Here is a 16,043-nt window from a genome sequence, read left to right on the forward strand (position 1 = left end):
ATGGCCCAGGTCACATGCTCCTTTTTCAGATGGCTGCGACTGAGAAAACACAAGAATTCCATTAGAGGAACAGAGTTGGGATTGTTGACATTTATTTTAATTTCCATCTTCATTGTCACCTCAAAAACTTCTATCTGCCTTCTTTTTGTCTTTAAATTTACTGCCTTCGCAACACATTGGAGGCTAATGGCCATAGTAAGAATATGCATATGCATATTTCTGATTTTTGCATTCCATATAGGCCTCCTTCTCCCTATCAACATTTTGCACAGAAGCATTTTTGTTAAAATGTATGATGTAAAGGCATAATGTAAAAAGGGAACACATTTCTAATATCTAATTTAATTCCTTGAAATGTTAGCGTACTTTGTGACGTGAAGAATTCTGTCTGGACATAGTTGATATGGGAAAGTCAGGCACTTTGCTCAGTATTCTTGTGAGAGATTTAATATAAAAGTGATACAGAAATGATGCCCGAGAGTGTAAAAAAGCCATACATTTACTCCTTCACTGGAAAGAGCTTTGTCCTGATATTGCAAAATATTACTTCGATTTCCTGAAAGTCATCCCAAACTTAATGTCACAGATTTAACAATCTATCTCAAATTGCTTTAGTTTCTATTTGCAAAAGAACTTTTGTCAAGCAAAAGTCACTTTGATTCTTATAAAATACTGCTTACAGATTTTACTTTGTATCCAGTTCTGAATTTTTTTTGCTCTCCCATGTGTCTGCATATGATCTTGGTTATTAGACTTGTTGTCACCTCCTTCATATGCATGAAGGAGGCACAGAGGGCCACTTCCAAAGCTCAGTGCATTAGGTCAGTCAGTTCTTAACCTTGAAATCGTTTTCTGAACCATGGGGAAAACTCAGGTGTCTTTGCTATGCTTATGGAAATTACCTTGTGACATAAGTGAATTTCTCCATTCCTGAGCAGAATGTTAAGTTGCTAACCATGACAGTCGTGATCCTCCCTCTCATCCCAGGCTGGCTTCTTGCAAATTTTCACTTGGTATAATAATATGGTAACTTCTCTTCCCAGCAAGAAGGAACTATCTTTGTTAGAGGCTAACCAGTCTAAAATTCTAACCAATTTTTGTTTACTGAGTTTATACTCAACTGCTGTAACCCCAGTGAGCTTCTTTCTTAAGGAAAGAAAATGTGGGGCTTTTATGTGACTCTATTCCAGTCTTCTTGCTACATGTCAAGAAGATTGTAAAGCTACTCCAGCATGTGTGAGGGGGGCTGTCCTCGATAGATTTTTTTTTTATGATTTGGGTATTTTTTAAAAAACCTTTTTAAAAAATTATCATACTGCTAAATGCAGTCAGCCTTGGTGTTTTGGATGGGTTTCCATGTTCACTTTACGGGGTAACACATTTAGCGATGTTAGAGTGATATGTTCTACATGTTGCTTTTTGGGTAGAATATCTTGTAATGTTTCAAGTAAATAAAACATGTTCAACAACTCTTCATATCTACAGATGGTGGCAGCAGAAGCAAAGCAGAACATTTCCCTTACGAGCAAGAAATCAAGTTCTTTGCTAAAGTACAGTATACACTCCATCTTGTTTTTGCTCCAATGTGTTTGTCGACCGAATATACCCTTTAGATCCTTGCCTCTTTTCAGAACGTACTGGTCTACCAGTGTGAATTCTACTCCAAGTAAATATTCTGTGGCACAAAAATAACTGCATGAATCATGTGGGATGCATTTGCTCCCAGGATACTTGGTCATATTTTCATGCACTGCTCTTCCTGATGTAATTCACAGATCACTTGAATCTATAGGAATCAAAGTTCTCCTTCCTGGGCTCTATCAAATGACAGAGAGGAAAAATTATCTACTTTCTTAATTTGGTTGCTAAGATTTAAAAATGTATGAGTATTTCTTTTATAGAGAAGAAGAGAATTAATTTATAAATTGTAAATTTAAGAAGTTATACATTATAGGAAGCTTTCCCATGTAAGCTTTATTGTAGGACCCTCGTCCTACTCATTTTCCCAGGGAAGAAATTGAGAATCAGAGAGAATAAATTGTTCACATGTAAAGTCTACCCATTATTATTATCCATTCCATTTAATAAGACTTTACCAAGAGTTTGCTCTAGGCTGGAACATTCATGACCTCCTTTTAGCCAGTCAGGGAAGGAGACAAAGTGTTGCAGATTCTCCTTATCGAGTCCATTCACTTGCACCGGGAGTGCTGTGTTTCTAGTCTCTATCAGGTATTAAACTATGTCCCGGGGATTCCTGTCATGAAGACAGAATGCCCTTGGGGAAGCTTTCCTGTTTATACGATGTTGGACTTAACCTAAAGACATAATGCTTTCTGTCAATTTATTTTTAAAGTCCTTGCATTTGCTGGTTCCTAGAGATCATTTGCAAAATAGCGTGTTATTTTGATTGAATAATATTTGACTTCTTTTATATGTTTTCAGAATTGTGCCATTTACTGTAAGGGAGATTTCTCTTGTCTTTTCTTTCCACTCAGTATAGGGCTAAAAATCTGTATCAGGCATCCAGGTTTGTCCTGGGCTGGGATGCATATTGCTAGTTATCTGTCATACTGCACTGTAATCCCCTTGACAGACAGTCATTACAAATGCTGTATTCATGGCCTCTACTGATACATTTAAAATACATTCTTGTATTGTCCTATGTACTCCTAGTGATGTTGTTTCCAGATGCCTAATGTGGTTTAATTCCCTCTGAATCTGTTACTTATTTATTCACATATTTATCAAGTAGCTATTATGTGCCAATCCAAGTTCAGGCAATGTCACAACTTTCTAGGAAGATCATAGAAAATTTGTGTATTGCTGTTACATATAAATATGCTATACCATATTGTAGGAAAAATGTACTTAAACTAGAGTCTAGATATTGATAATGCCAGTTTTTTTTTTCATCTATTTATTTAACAAATATTTATCTAGTATTTGCTGTGGGCCCCATAAAGTCCTAAGCACTGGTGTTCCAGGGGTAAACAAAGCAGAGCAAAGAGTTGTTTCTGGCCTCCTTTTCTAGAGGCCAGAAAAGCACAGTAATGGGAAACAAACCCAGAAATGTGTATTGTTCTTATGTATTTTATAGCCTCTAATGGAGAAGGACTAATTCAAAATCACAGGTAGTAAATGTAAAATTGCAAATGATGTTCTAAGAACAAAAATATGGGGGTTTTACCTAGTTGAGGAGATCACTGGAGGGTTATCTGATGAAGTGCCACTGAGCTGACATCTGCAGGAAGAGAAGAGTGAATGGTTATGGCTTGTGGGAGGAGCATTTCAGAAATCGGAAATGGCATGTGCAGAGCCTCGTGGTGTGGGCAAAGAGGAGGAATTCACCAAAGGATAGCAGGATTAGCATGCAAGAAAAGCGAGGGGGCTTTGAGAGAGGCCAGGGAAGAATACTGTGCAGGTAGGTAAGTGCAATGAGACTCTGAGTAGGTCCCTCACTTTCTGCACATCCGTTTAATACATGTAAAACAGGGATGATGACACGTACCACACAGAGTAGTTACTAGGAACCATGACTTGACAATGTGTAGTTGCAATTCTCACACAGAACAGAGACTCAATAAATGATAGCCGATGATTATTTTTGAGCCTGTTGGACACTGAACTACATTATATGAAAATACTAATAAGATTCATTTTTATAAGGTATTGAAAAATTATTCTAAGCTGTTGAAAATTTAGTGTGTTCCCCATAATTACATCCTGTCTCACACACAGACACATGCACGCATGCATGCGCGCGCACACACACCACCCCCCCCACACACAAACACACGCACCCCACACACAGGGACTAGAGATAGCAGAGTGAGATTGAGAGAGGCATCCTATAAAATCGTGCTGACTGGCGTGGCTGCAGATACTGGGGGGCCTGCTGCATGTGGACAGAAGTCTGTCTGCTCCAGAGCCTCCGTCCACCGTGTAGATCTGTTTTCTTTTCCTTTCTTTCAGGTTGTTCTTCCTTTAATTGATCAGTATTTCAAAAACCATCGTTTATACTTCTTATCTGCAGCAAGCAGACCTCTCTGCTCTGGAGGACATGCATCAAACAAAGAGAAAGAAATGGTGACAAGGTAAAGAGTTACACACAGTAAAGACTGTTGTTGAGTGAAGTGTGTTTGCATTTGATAAGGAGCATCTGGGGACCTTGAGGTAGGAGTGTGCAGAGTGTCCACCCAACTTCCCTGACCCTTGGCCCCTTGGGATCAAACACTGAGGAGGGTGCTCTCTGCAAGTTGATACGTGTGTTCTAAATGTTGAGTATTGTTCTATTTTGCTGCCAAGTAGAATGCCGAATAGAAGGGATAAGACACCCATTACAGAATCCACAAATAGAGTCATCAGTGTATTAGTATTTGTGATACATGGTGCTTTAAAAATTTTTTTAATGTTTATTCATTTTTGCTAGAGAGAGACAGAGCACAAGTGGGGGAAGGGCATAGAAAGAGGGAGACACAGAATCCAAAACAGGTTCCAGGCTCTGAGGTGTCATTACAGAGCCCGATGTAGGGCTTGAACCCACAGAACCATAAGATCATGACCTGAGCTGAAGTCAGACGCTTAACTGACTGAGCTACCCACATGTCCCAATAAATGATGCTTTTAACATTACTTCCTTTAAAATTTCTAAGTCTATTATGTTTGCCACAATTTTGTAAAATGAAGGCATTTTTCTGGAGGGCAAAATCCCATTTTCAGAAATCAAATTTTTCAACGTTTGTGTGTAAATAATGACCTATCTTGGAAAAAAATGATGTAAAAATATGTACTTTCTGAAGATTTCCCCTCACATCAGTCAAGCTGGTAACTTAGCAATGCTTTTTCATTTCTGTTTAAACCCAAGTATTCCTCATAGATTTGTGATTCTGCTGGGAATTTCAAGTCTGATTTTTCAAAATGTGCCAAAATTTAGTACACATGAGAATCGATTACGGAGCAAATCTATTTCTGTAATATCAAATTACACAGGAGTCCATACCAAGCTTTTAGATTGTATTTGAAAAAAGTTTCTATGAAAATGAGTAACCTAGATAAAGCAGACTACAGGCTTTCCTTGAACTTGATTTTAATGATTTGTGACATCATGTGGTGTAGGATTTCAACAGTTAAAAATGCCCCCAAACTTCTTCAAATAATAATCTTCCTGTAAAGTTGGTATATCTGATTATAGTTAAAGTAACAGAGAATCCATCCAGTGACACATTTTGTTTCTACCATCTTTGTTACCAGAAAAAAGGGAGTGAGGGGCTACTTTCCAAGGTATGAATCCCCTCCCCACTTTGGTGTGGTCTTCTTTCCACTTTCCCTGGGAGAGAAAGGCCCATCTCTCTACTGCATTTCACAAGTGCCCTAATCTGCTTCACTGGCCTACCTTCCCCAGTGGCTAGAAAATGCCAAGGCGTCAAGTTACCTTTAAATACCATGCAGCCCAGGCTACTGTGGAGACTCCTCCTTGCTGCCTGGGTCAAAGTAAGTTTCTGTAACAGCACCTCTGTTCCTAGAGTTGTTAATTTAGATGTCATTCAGTTATGTAAACCAAGAGAAATACAATCAAAGAATATAGGAAAAAGTACAAATAAAATTATGCAAATTCTATTCTTTCCCCTCTCCTGTATTATGTTTTTATCTTCATTCCATTTTCATTCTTAGTCTGAGAGCTGTTCACTGACCACAGAAGTAACTAATTTTCCTTTGCTGACTGTCCCTCATGGAAGAAACTGGAAGAGCATTGCTATTCTGTGCAAGCCTCAGTTGACGTGGTTTGGGGGCCTGAGACGCCCCCTCTTTATTAATGCCTTACCAGAAAGTTTTCTGTAATTTCATCTACAGATTTTCCCCAACTTATAGGAAGAGAACTGGCAAATTTTATTTCTCCCATTCCCATTTCCAGAAAAGAAATGGTCTAAAATTTCCAACATGTAGGAATGAGATACACATGATAGAAGTACCTTATTTCATCACAGCCCTTGAGTACCAAACATTGGTAGATTTTAACCTCAAAAAAATTCTGGGATGAAAAAAATGATTAAGGTAATGATAAAGAAATCATGGCACATGGAAAATGCTATCCAGTAATTAACATTATGATGGATGCAAATATATCACATCTTATAGGACAACAATTATTTTAAAAGTAAAATATATATTTAAATAGTATGGATCAAGATTTTAAAAAAACAAGCTAAATTTGTACATGTAGAAAAATACTGGTAGGGAAGAAACTTGATTTTAACATCCTGTGGGTAGCATAGGAGAGACTTTTGTTGTTAACCTTTTTATATATTTTTAAAGTTTTAAAGTGGAAAAAATCTTACTTTTATGATCATAAATCAGTGTCTTAACACAACCCAAATCACCATCACACTAACAAAAACCAATACAAATTTTGTTAGACATGTTAAAATGGAATCACTGAAATTTTATAAATGTAATTTCTTACCACTTCAGTTAAGTACTATTTCAGTGGGTGAAATAGATTTTTAAAAAGGATAAAACACACACAAAAAAAGAAAAAATCCCACTGTCTCTGCTACTGTGAAGAAGCAATCATGTCTTCATACACATGTTGAATGCTGCAGTGGTAGTTTTTATTTGTATTTAATAGTTGTGTGTAGCAGTAGTATGTGGGTCTAAATTAACCTCCACATTTAAGAACGGGTTGTCTCCATTAGATGTTTGGATACTTCTTGGCACTAGAAATTACATGTTGAGCGTTTATCATGTCTGTGGAAAAGAGTAAGGTGTGGTCTCTGCTCTCTGGGCGTGTACCTGACAGTAGCTAAGTATATGAGTATAAATGTAATCCTAGTAGAAGACAGCCATGTAGTGCTGTGAGATTTAAGGACCAGGTGGACCACATTGGATGGGTATGGACAGACTAGAGATATACAGAAGATATGATAATTCAAAATTGACTTTAAAGAATCTGTAGGTCATAGATTAAGAAGGGGAGCTATGTTCTACTGTCGATAACATATAGAGTGTAGAATGTAGCAATGTAGGGTAAGTGTGGGTTACCTAGCTTCATTATAGAATACTGTAATTGGCATTAACTGCCGGAACCAGACATCTTCTTCTTTTCTTCTTTCTAATTTTTATAATTCATCTTTTTTACTTAATTCATTAGCCCTATGAAGCCATTGGGATAAAGGGCAGTCTGGCCACACAACTGGGACTGAGGAGAGTGAGCTTGCTCAGAGGCCATGACAGCAAAGCAGGCTCTTGTAACAGACGTGCCACCATTAATGAGCAGTTCTACCCATAGATCCATTCAGTGCGTGTTTCTTACCACCCACCATGTACATGGGGCTATCCTAGAATTGAGGACAAACACACAGATACAACGATGTAGTCCCTACTAAGTGCACCTACAAGTACCTGCATACATGTAGCGCCAGCCACTTAACAAGTTGTGAGGAGTGTAATGGAAATGGGAAGTCCTGGGAATAAGGAGAGAGGGTTGGATGTGGGCAGCACGGACGAGAGAAAACCACAGGACTTGGCAGTGGGTCACACGGCAGGTCGCACGGTGCCAGAGTTTCAGTGCTGTGTTGTTGGAACAGTATTGCCAGCAGCAAAAAAGAAGAAATGACGGAAGAACTGGTTCTGAAAAGAGGAAGTTCAGTTTGGTTAGGTCATTACTGACGCATAGGTACTGGCAGGTCATGGAGATTATCTGTACCCATATTATGCTCAGAGTTCTGGAAGCAGAGGAAGGGAGAGTGGAGAGAGAAGCAAAAGGATCTGAGTTTCAAAACATGGTGAGGCGTTAGATCTGAAAGGTTTTCAGAAATGGGCCTTGAAGAACACTGAGGATGATTAATTCAAGGAGAAGGGGAAATAATATTGCTGTAAAACAGAACTGAGAGTTTCCCGAATTGAAGTAGTCGGTGATGCCAAGTACCATAGAGAGCTTTCCAAGACGGAGATTGAAAAGGTGTTCTTGGATTTACTGATTAGCAAGTATTGAGAATTCCTAGGGAGTGTTTCTGTAGAACAATGAGATGAAAAGCGAAATTACAAAGCAAGTCATCAAAGCCAAGTAAGTGTAGGTGCATTATAAATTCTTTTTTGTTTTTATTCTTTTAATGTTTATTTTTGAGAGAGAGAGCATGAGCAAGAGAGTCAGGGGAAGGGCAAAGAGAGAAGGAGACACAGAATCTGAAGCCGACTCCAGGCTATAACCTGTCAGCACATAGCCTGACGCAGAGCTCGAGCTCATAGACTGTGAGATCATGACCTGAGCCAAAGTCAGATGCTTGACCAACTGAGCCACCCAGGTGCCCCAATGCATTGTAATTTCTTTTTTTTTTTTAATGTTTTATTTATTTTTGAGAGTGAGAGATCACGAGTGAGAGAAGGCCAGAGAGAGAGACAGAGAAAGAGAGAGACAGAATCAGAAGCAGGCTCCAGGCTCTGAGCTGTCAGCACAAAGCCCGACATGGGGCTCGAACCCATGAGCTGTGAGATCATGACCTGAGCTGAAGTCAGACGCTTAACCAACTGAGCCACCCAGGCGCCCCTGTAATTTCTTAAGAATGTTAGTAATGAGGGATATACAGAAAGGGAAAACAGTATTAAGGAGAATAATTTTAGAGAAACTATATGCCAAAGCTTATAATAATAAAACCTTATAGTTCATACACAAACTCCACTCTATAAGTGGATATGACAGGAGGGGAAAGAGATACGGTTTGTCTTTTGTGAGAACCCGGTTTTCTGCATATCTGGTAGCACGTCAGCTACTGATTAGGAACAACCAAAGTTAAGAAGCATTGCTATTACAAGAAGTCATTTTTCTCAAACAGATTCCCAGACATTCACTATAATCCAACAGAATTAGACACAGAGTAATTCTGTTTGTCATACAGCAAAATGTCCTAGGTCTGGATGAGTTGGGTTCAAACATGATCTGAGCACTACAAATTCAACATTGTCTCAGAATATTTCACGCTGAGAGAGTCTCAGTTAGTAAGAAGTAAAAGAGATCACTTAAGATAGGTCGATATACGTATAGGGATCCAACATGTGTACAACTCTGGGAAATGATCATTCTCTAGAGATGGAGATGGATCCTTGTTGAATTAGCATAAGGCTCAGTGGGTAAGAGCACCTGGAGAACATTGCTCATTTTCTTGTCTTTTTTGTTTACATTATAGCACATAGATAAATAATGCAGCTCAGGAGGCCAATGTCTCATTTTAAATCAGATATCTACTTGAGTAGATCACTGTTTTAAAAACCTTGTAGAACTGCGAGCAGACGTCTCAAAACCTCAAATTCACTGAGAAATTTGTCCATGCACATTGTCTCGGAAAAGCTGTACAATGCCCTTTGTAATTAATTTTCCTTAATACATTATTCCGCATTACTGAAAGGAGAGGTGGTAGCTAGAACTTACTGTTAAAAAGGTCGGTGTCACAGATATGATTCTCTGTCTCCTTTCCTGTCCTGCCATGAACATGTGGCTCCATTTTTTCCATGGCATAGTCCATATCCCCAGTCTTGGGGAGGGCATGTCTACCCACTGCTGTTTATAGGAGAGCTTTGTAAGACAGACTGGGACAGTCAGGATCCAGCCGGGACAGTCAAGCTGGGTGTGGGTGGTGCTGTACATGGGGATCTCAAAGCTAGAGCTCTCATAAGTCCTGGCTCTGCAGAGCCTCTGTCTGAGAGTTCAGCAGTGTTTGGGTAGATGTGAAGGCAGTATCAGTTGTAATACGGAAGGTTGGGTGTCATGATAGAGATTTGCAAATGACCCCTGGGAGAGACTGGAGGGTGAACCCTTCCAGCTTGAACTGGGAGTGGTGAAGGAGCACTGGGTGTTAGCAAAGGCTTGTTGGGGTAGACCTGTCTGGTGCTGAATCCTGAGGGATGGATATAAGGGAGCACAGCAGGGAAGGGAGTGAAGGGTATTCCTGAGAAGACCTGGAAGGAGCCCGCCAGACTGTAGCCTGGCGGGATAAGCCAGGACAATAGCAGGCCTTTCCCAGGTTCTGATGTGAGAGTTCGTGCATATCACTGCTGTCATGCTGAATGCAGGCCACCCTTATTTGGGATCTCCCACAGCCGATTCCCAGGAAGGACACAGAGGCCCAGGAACTTGCTCTGGAGAAGATAAGAAATAAGCTTAACTCAAGCATTAGCGTGAAGAGCCCTTGAAGTTACTGCATCTGTAACATTTTTCTCTGAGTGATTATCAGTTGTTCAAATTCTGTCTCTACTTCACTGTGTTCAGATTCACTGGATGCTTTCGTGTCTGTGGAAGGGGTGTGCTCAAGGTTGGAAAGAAGGAAAATTCAAATGATAAACATACTAAACCTTAAAGTGACATTTTATGCCCCAGGTGCCATTTTAAACAATATCCATAACAATAACAACAATTCTAGAACTTCATTGTTACATTTGGGCAGATAAAATTTTAAGTGTTTTCCTTGTGCTATTTGAGTAGTCATATTCTTATGGGGTTCATATAGATTGCTTTTATATTAATTAGCTTTGCTTTCAAATTTTTTTTGGTTTCTTTACTTATAATATGTGCTTTTTTAACCATGTTTGTTAGAGATATGCACTCAAAGATTCTTTCTTTAATACCTTTACTCCACATTCTGCTCAGAAAATTGATTCTTTCTGCGTGACATCATGTTGCTTTTTTCCTGCTCATATATCAGCTGTTTATTTTTCTTTTTTTCTTCTTTTTTTTTAAATTTTATTTTAATTTCTCCCTGTCTTTTCTACCTTCCCTCCCCCTTCCCCCTTTCTCTTTTGTTTTTCTTTTGTCTTCAGCCTATTCTGCAAACTTGGAGTTCTTGTCAGGCATAGGATTTCACTATTTGGTAAGGAGACCTTTGCAACAAATACTAGCATGGCCATCACTTGGTTTTCTTTGCCACTTCTGCACTGTGTTGTGTGCTGCTATGTTGCACGGATGCACGTTTGCATGGCTGCATGCATGGTCGTCATAGGCAAAGATAAGGTCCTCGAGGTTGTCTGTAAGTCTCATTATCTATGCTGACATTGAAGACTGTGACTTTTTTATGCTGGTCCAAAGCACATTTGAAAATCAAAAGGTTTGATTATAAAAGAGAAAATGAATGCACATGGTGGCTTCTGCCACATTTTACTTTGGAGGGGTAAAGCAGAACTGGGCCCTTGAATTCATTTGTCTGTTTCTGATAGATTAAAGAATGAGCTGTCATAAATCAAAAAATTAATTGCACTTCTTTTTTTTTAATGCTCTTCACTACAGATTTGCATGTTGACTGCATCCCAGACACTGGAGCTTCATGGTTAGAGGCAGTGAGGCAAGGGCCTCACTTGGCAAAAGTGACTTTTCTAGCATCAGTCACCCCATAGTTAGCTTTTGTTTGTGTCTGAGAACTCACGTAACTGAAGTCCACACACCCGGACACCTGCTTTTGGACAGCCCCGCAGGGCGGTCACCCGCTTTCCACAGATTCTCCTTGTGGTGGGGCTTTAGAACTCTATAGCAGCTGGTAGAATTTGTGCTTTTGTTTCCTGCATCTGCTTTTGTAAACCACAAAAGCAAATTTTAGCTCTGTGCGCTGTAGGTTTTGAGACAGTATTGGGGTAATTTCAGTAATGAAATATTTAGTGTACTGATACAGATGTAAGTTCAATTCCAGTCACAGGAAAACTAAGGATTAAGTCACTTATGTACAAGACACAGTGAATAAACTGAGAAATAGATATGTGTGTGTATATAGATTTACACACAGACACAAATTACTTTAAGTTCTTTAAAACAGTATATTTTTTGAGAAATGATAGTTTCTGTATGTAAAGCTTTGTTTGGTTTCTGATGTTTTTAGATCCAGTATTTGGTAGTCTTAAATTTAGTAATTAAAAATGGTATTTCATTTATTTTTTAAATCTATCTATCTATCTATCTATTTATTTATTTATTTATTTATTTTGAGAGAAAGAGAGAGGGAGAGCAAATCCCAAGCAGGCTCTGCACTGTCAGCGCAGAGCCCATCACGGGGCTCGAACTCAGGAACTGTGAGATAATGACCCAAGCTGAAACCAAGAGTTGGATGCTTAACCAACTGAGCCTCCCATGCACCCCTGTATTTCATTTAAATTGCCTGAGTTTTTGCATTAATATTTCAGTTGTGCCACATCAATGGTCAAATTATCTTCAAAATAATTTCTAGTTGACTGATTTTTGTTTGACTTTTCCTCCACATAGAAAATTTTCTGTGAACATTGTCCAGACAGAATTGTCAGTGGCTCTTCAACTTTCTCATAATAACAGTGGATTCAAGTATCCTCCATTTGTCTTCAGAGAGTTCTATCTTATTATATATAGCTCTGATGGGGGCCCCTTTTCTCAAGGGCAGTGTTTGCATTCTTACTGATGAGCACGGTAATATTTCCATTGTGCTATTTCTAAGTTATTACTTACTGTAAATTCTTGGTTCCTTATGTTATATTTCACTATAATTTCCTTTCAAATTTTTTGAGGTATTCCATATATGGAGCAAAGTACACAAATCTTGAAGATAGCTTGATGATATAGTTTGTTGAAATTTTCCATCCACACATACATATCCATTTGCTCAGATCAAGACATAGAACGTTTCCAGCACTCCAGAAACCTCCCTTGTGCCATTTCCTAGTTGATAACCTTCCGCAAAGGCACTACATGTAGACTTCCTTTACTGGGGATACATTTTTGCCTGTTTAACCTCCTGTTTTTTTAGGGGCAGTAATTGAAGATAAATACATTAATGAAACTTGTCCTACCTCTCCATGGAGACAAACCAGACTTTAACATTTATAGATGCTGACATGCTATTTAGTCATTGTATTTTAAATCCTTTAGTCTTTAAATACTATTATTTTTATTTTTAACAGGAATTTACTGGAGAGCTACTTTACCTCAAAAGCATACTTGTATGTCTTCTTTATATATACATATATTATTCTAGCATCTCGTTTTCTCGGTTTCAAATTTGCTTTGGCATTTGCCTGTATAATAATACAAAATTCAAGAGGCCTTCATTGATAAAACATTTTCTAATACAGACTTGTCAAATTATTGGAATCTTTAAGTCTTATCCATGTCACTTTTACACGTGGCAGTTATAACCTGGCTTTAAACACTAATAGGATGTCCCGGAAAAATAGTGGGCTTCAAATTGGAAAACCTAGATGTAAGTGCTTTCTTCGTAACTAGACCAGCTGAATAATTTGGATGAGGGAATTGACTTCTCTGAACCTTCGTTTTTGTTTTTATTTTTTTCTCCTTTCTTAAAATGGGTTAAAATAACTACTAATCTTAGAGATCAAGTACACATCAAATATAAGATAATGAATGTTCAAGGATTACATAAATGCAACCTTAACAGCTTTCAAACATAAAGGATTCCTAGAGAAATCTAGGGGACTTGGCTCTTTAAGAACATGTACAATGAAACCTTTATAATTTACCCATTTCCAAAATGAAGTATGCATACACACACACAGACAGGATGACCCTTTATAGTCATATATTCTCTGATTTTTTCCCTTCTCCCTTCTTTTACATGATATCATTTTTTTTCATACTCTGGTGGACAATATGCTGATGATCAAAGTGGTTTTCCTCTAGTGACTTAGTTCATGAACTGTTTATGACTTAAGCTAAGGACAAATTAAGACAGTTAAAAGTTGAGGTTAACAAAGAAATACCTGGGCTTTGTGTCTTAGGAGCAACGACAGAGGTAAAGAGGTAGAAAGACACACATTAACTTTCAACATGACAGGAAGGTGGGATTGGAGACGCGAGGGGAATATTCATGTAAATCAAGAGATAAAATATTTGGTCTTGGTGGTGGTGATTGTGGTGAGTTCAGGATCTGATGAGTGAGGGAGTGTTTATTTCAAGCTGGCTGCCAAATTACATTGTTATTATACTTCGAGACTTCATCTGTAGTTGAAAGACTTTTCTGATTAATTGAAGATTCTCCGTATTTGGACTTCTGTATTTGTGTATATCTTTTATCTACTTTAAAATGTGTTCTATGCATTGAGACACACCATTTAAGAATTAAAGAGATCATCAGTACAGAACTGTTTTTATGCTTCATATATTCTTTTTGAGGCATTTAAGCCATTTCATTTTATATTTGAAAAAGCTAAGTTTTTTTTTTTTAAGGGGAACAGGTCTTATTCCGCACAGAACAGTACTTCTGATGTATCCATTAAAATACTTTATGGAAAAAAACAACAATGAAGAAATTAGTATCTTTGTTATGTATATATGCTTTCTGTTTGAATTCTGAAATGCTCACCAGTGATTGTAAGTTGGTTCACTCTTGTATTTAAGAAAATTGGTTAGGAAATGGATGGGACCCAGGCAAGTTGAGAAGTACTGGGGATCCCATCTGCCATTTTCAAGGACCCATTGCCAGCTAATGAAATACTGCTTTTTAATCCCACCATTTTCCCCATTTTTGCTAAGTGGAAATTCTGGTTACGAATGCCAAGCATGTTAGAAAACACATAAGCCCTCCTATTACAGCCTGTTTAAGCCTTTCAGTCAATTGGAGAGGAAGCAGAGTCTATAACTAAGCCTCCAACAGGGAGACCCACAGTGCCACAGGTGTATGCAAATTAGGACTTTATAAGGGCTTTATTTTTATATGTGAAATAAATAATAATGAAATGCAATCTAATGCCTTAATGGGATTCATTTGAAGCATTCATTCAATAAACATTTATTTTTTATTTTTATTAAAAACCTTTTAATGTTTTACTTATTTTTGAGGGAGAAGAGAGAGAGAGTGAGAGAGAGCGTGTGCTGGGGAGGGACAGAGAGAGAGGGAGACACAGAATCTGAAGCAGGCTCCAGGCCCTGACAGCTTAGAGCCCAATGCAGGGCTCGAAGTCATGAACCATGAGATCATGAACAGAGCCGAAGTCGGATGCTCAACCGACTGAGCCCCTCAAGCACCCCATCAGTAAACATTTATTGTGCTCTGCTCTGTGGGAGGCATGCTTTCAGGCTGTGAGGGCAGGAGAATGAAGATTTCCATACTTCTCCACTGCGACCACCTGAGTGAGGCCAATTCAGGCATCTGTGACCTGTCCTTGCAGTACAGACTGACCATTCTCTCTGAATCCCCTCTTGCTCTTCCAAACCGTGCTCCACAGCAGTCAGATCTTCTCACAGTCCAGTCTCTCCTGTCTCACTCTTGCAGGTTCAGTGGCCTTCCTTTTCTTGAGAAGAAAATTTCTGAATCTGGCCACATTAGTGTTTCATAGCCTATCCCCTAATTACCCCTCCATCTTCCTTCCCTGCCACGTTCTGGCATGCTCTCTATGCTTCAGCTTAAGTGGCCTTCTCTCTGCTTCGTGTTAAGTGTCGTATCCCTCTCTGTGCAGGGTCTTTGCACCTGCTGTAATTGCCTACGAGAATGGGGTCCCCAGACATAAGTCTCCTCTCCAGTCCTTCACACTCAGTGGAGTAAACTACTCACCCTCTAGATTTCAACCCAAATATTAGCTACCCTGTCAGGAAAACCTTTCTCAACCTCCCTGATTTTAGTGCCTCCCCCTACTCTTACAACATTCTCTTCGCTGGAGTACCCTTCCTCCATCTCAGCAGTGATGTCACCAGATTCACATCTCTGTCCGGCACAAACCTCTCAGCTCAGTGAGAGCTTATTGTTGTATCTGAAGTCTGGCACATAGTAGGTATTTTATCCATATCAGGTGACTGAAGGAATGAACCAACTAGGTCTTGAGCAGATACTTAGAACAATGAGATAAGGACTCTTGCTTTGGAATTTTTTACATTCAGAATAACTGAAATTTTCCTTTTTTTTTTTTTGGCTTATGAGATTATTAAGAAAATTTTAGTATCCAGTTATCCCACAATTCTTGAGAATCATATATCTTTTTTACTTCTTAAGCTGTCCAAGAAACCACTTAGGGTGCTTACCCTGAAGAGGAAGTAATGCATAATTAATGACTCTTCAAACAGGATCATTAAACCTAGCCAACCATGATCCTTT

General features: G+C 38.8%; 1 protein-coding gene across 1 annotated transcript in view; it reads left to right on the forward strand.

Moving 5' to 3' along the window:
• Positions 1 to 16,043, forward strand: part of RYR2 (ryanodine receptor 2) — a 674,490-nt gene that overhangs the window by 520,248 nt on the left and 138,199 nt on the right. The window contains exons 63-65 of the mRNA XM_077751737.1: positions 1,486 to 1,550; positions 3,973 to 4,094; positions 10,807 to 10,856. Of these exons, the coding sequence (XP_077607863.1) occupies positions 1,486 to 1,550; positions 3,973 to 4,094; positions 10,807 to 10,856 (237 nt within the window). The remainder of the gene's footprint in view (positions 1 to 1,485; positions 1,551 to 3,972; positions 4,095 to 10,806; positions 10,857 to 16,043) is intronic.

The sequence above is a fragment of the Crocuta crocuta genome, unplaced genomic scaffold (genome assembly GCF_008692635.1).
Source record: "Crocuta crocuta isolate KB4526 unplaced genomic scaffold, BGI_CrCroc_1.0 scaffold59-1, whole genome shotgun sequence".
Taxonomy (NCBI): Eukaryota; Metazoa; Chordata; class Mammalia; order Carnivora; family Hyaenidae; genus Crocuta; species Crocuta crocuta.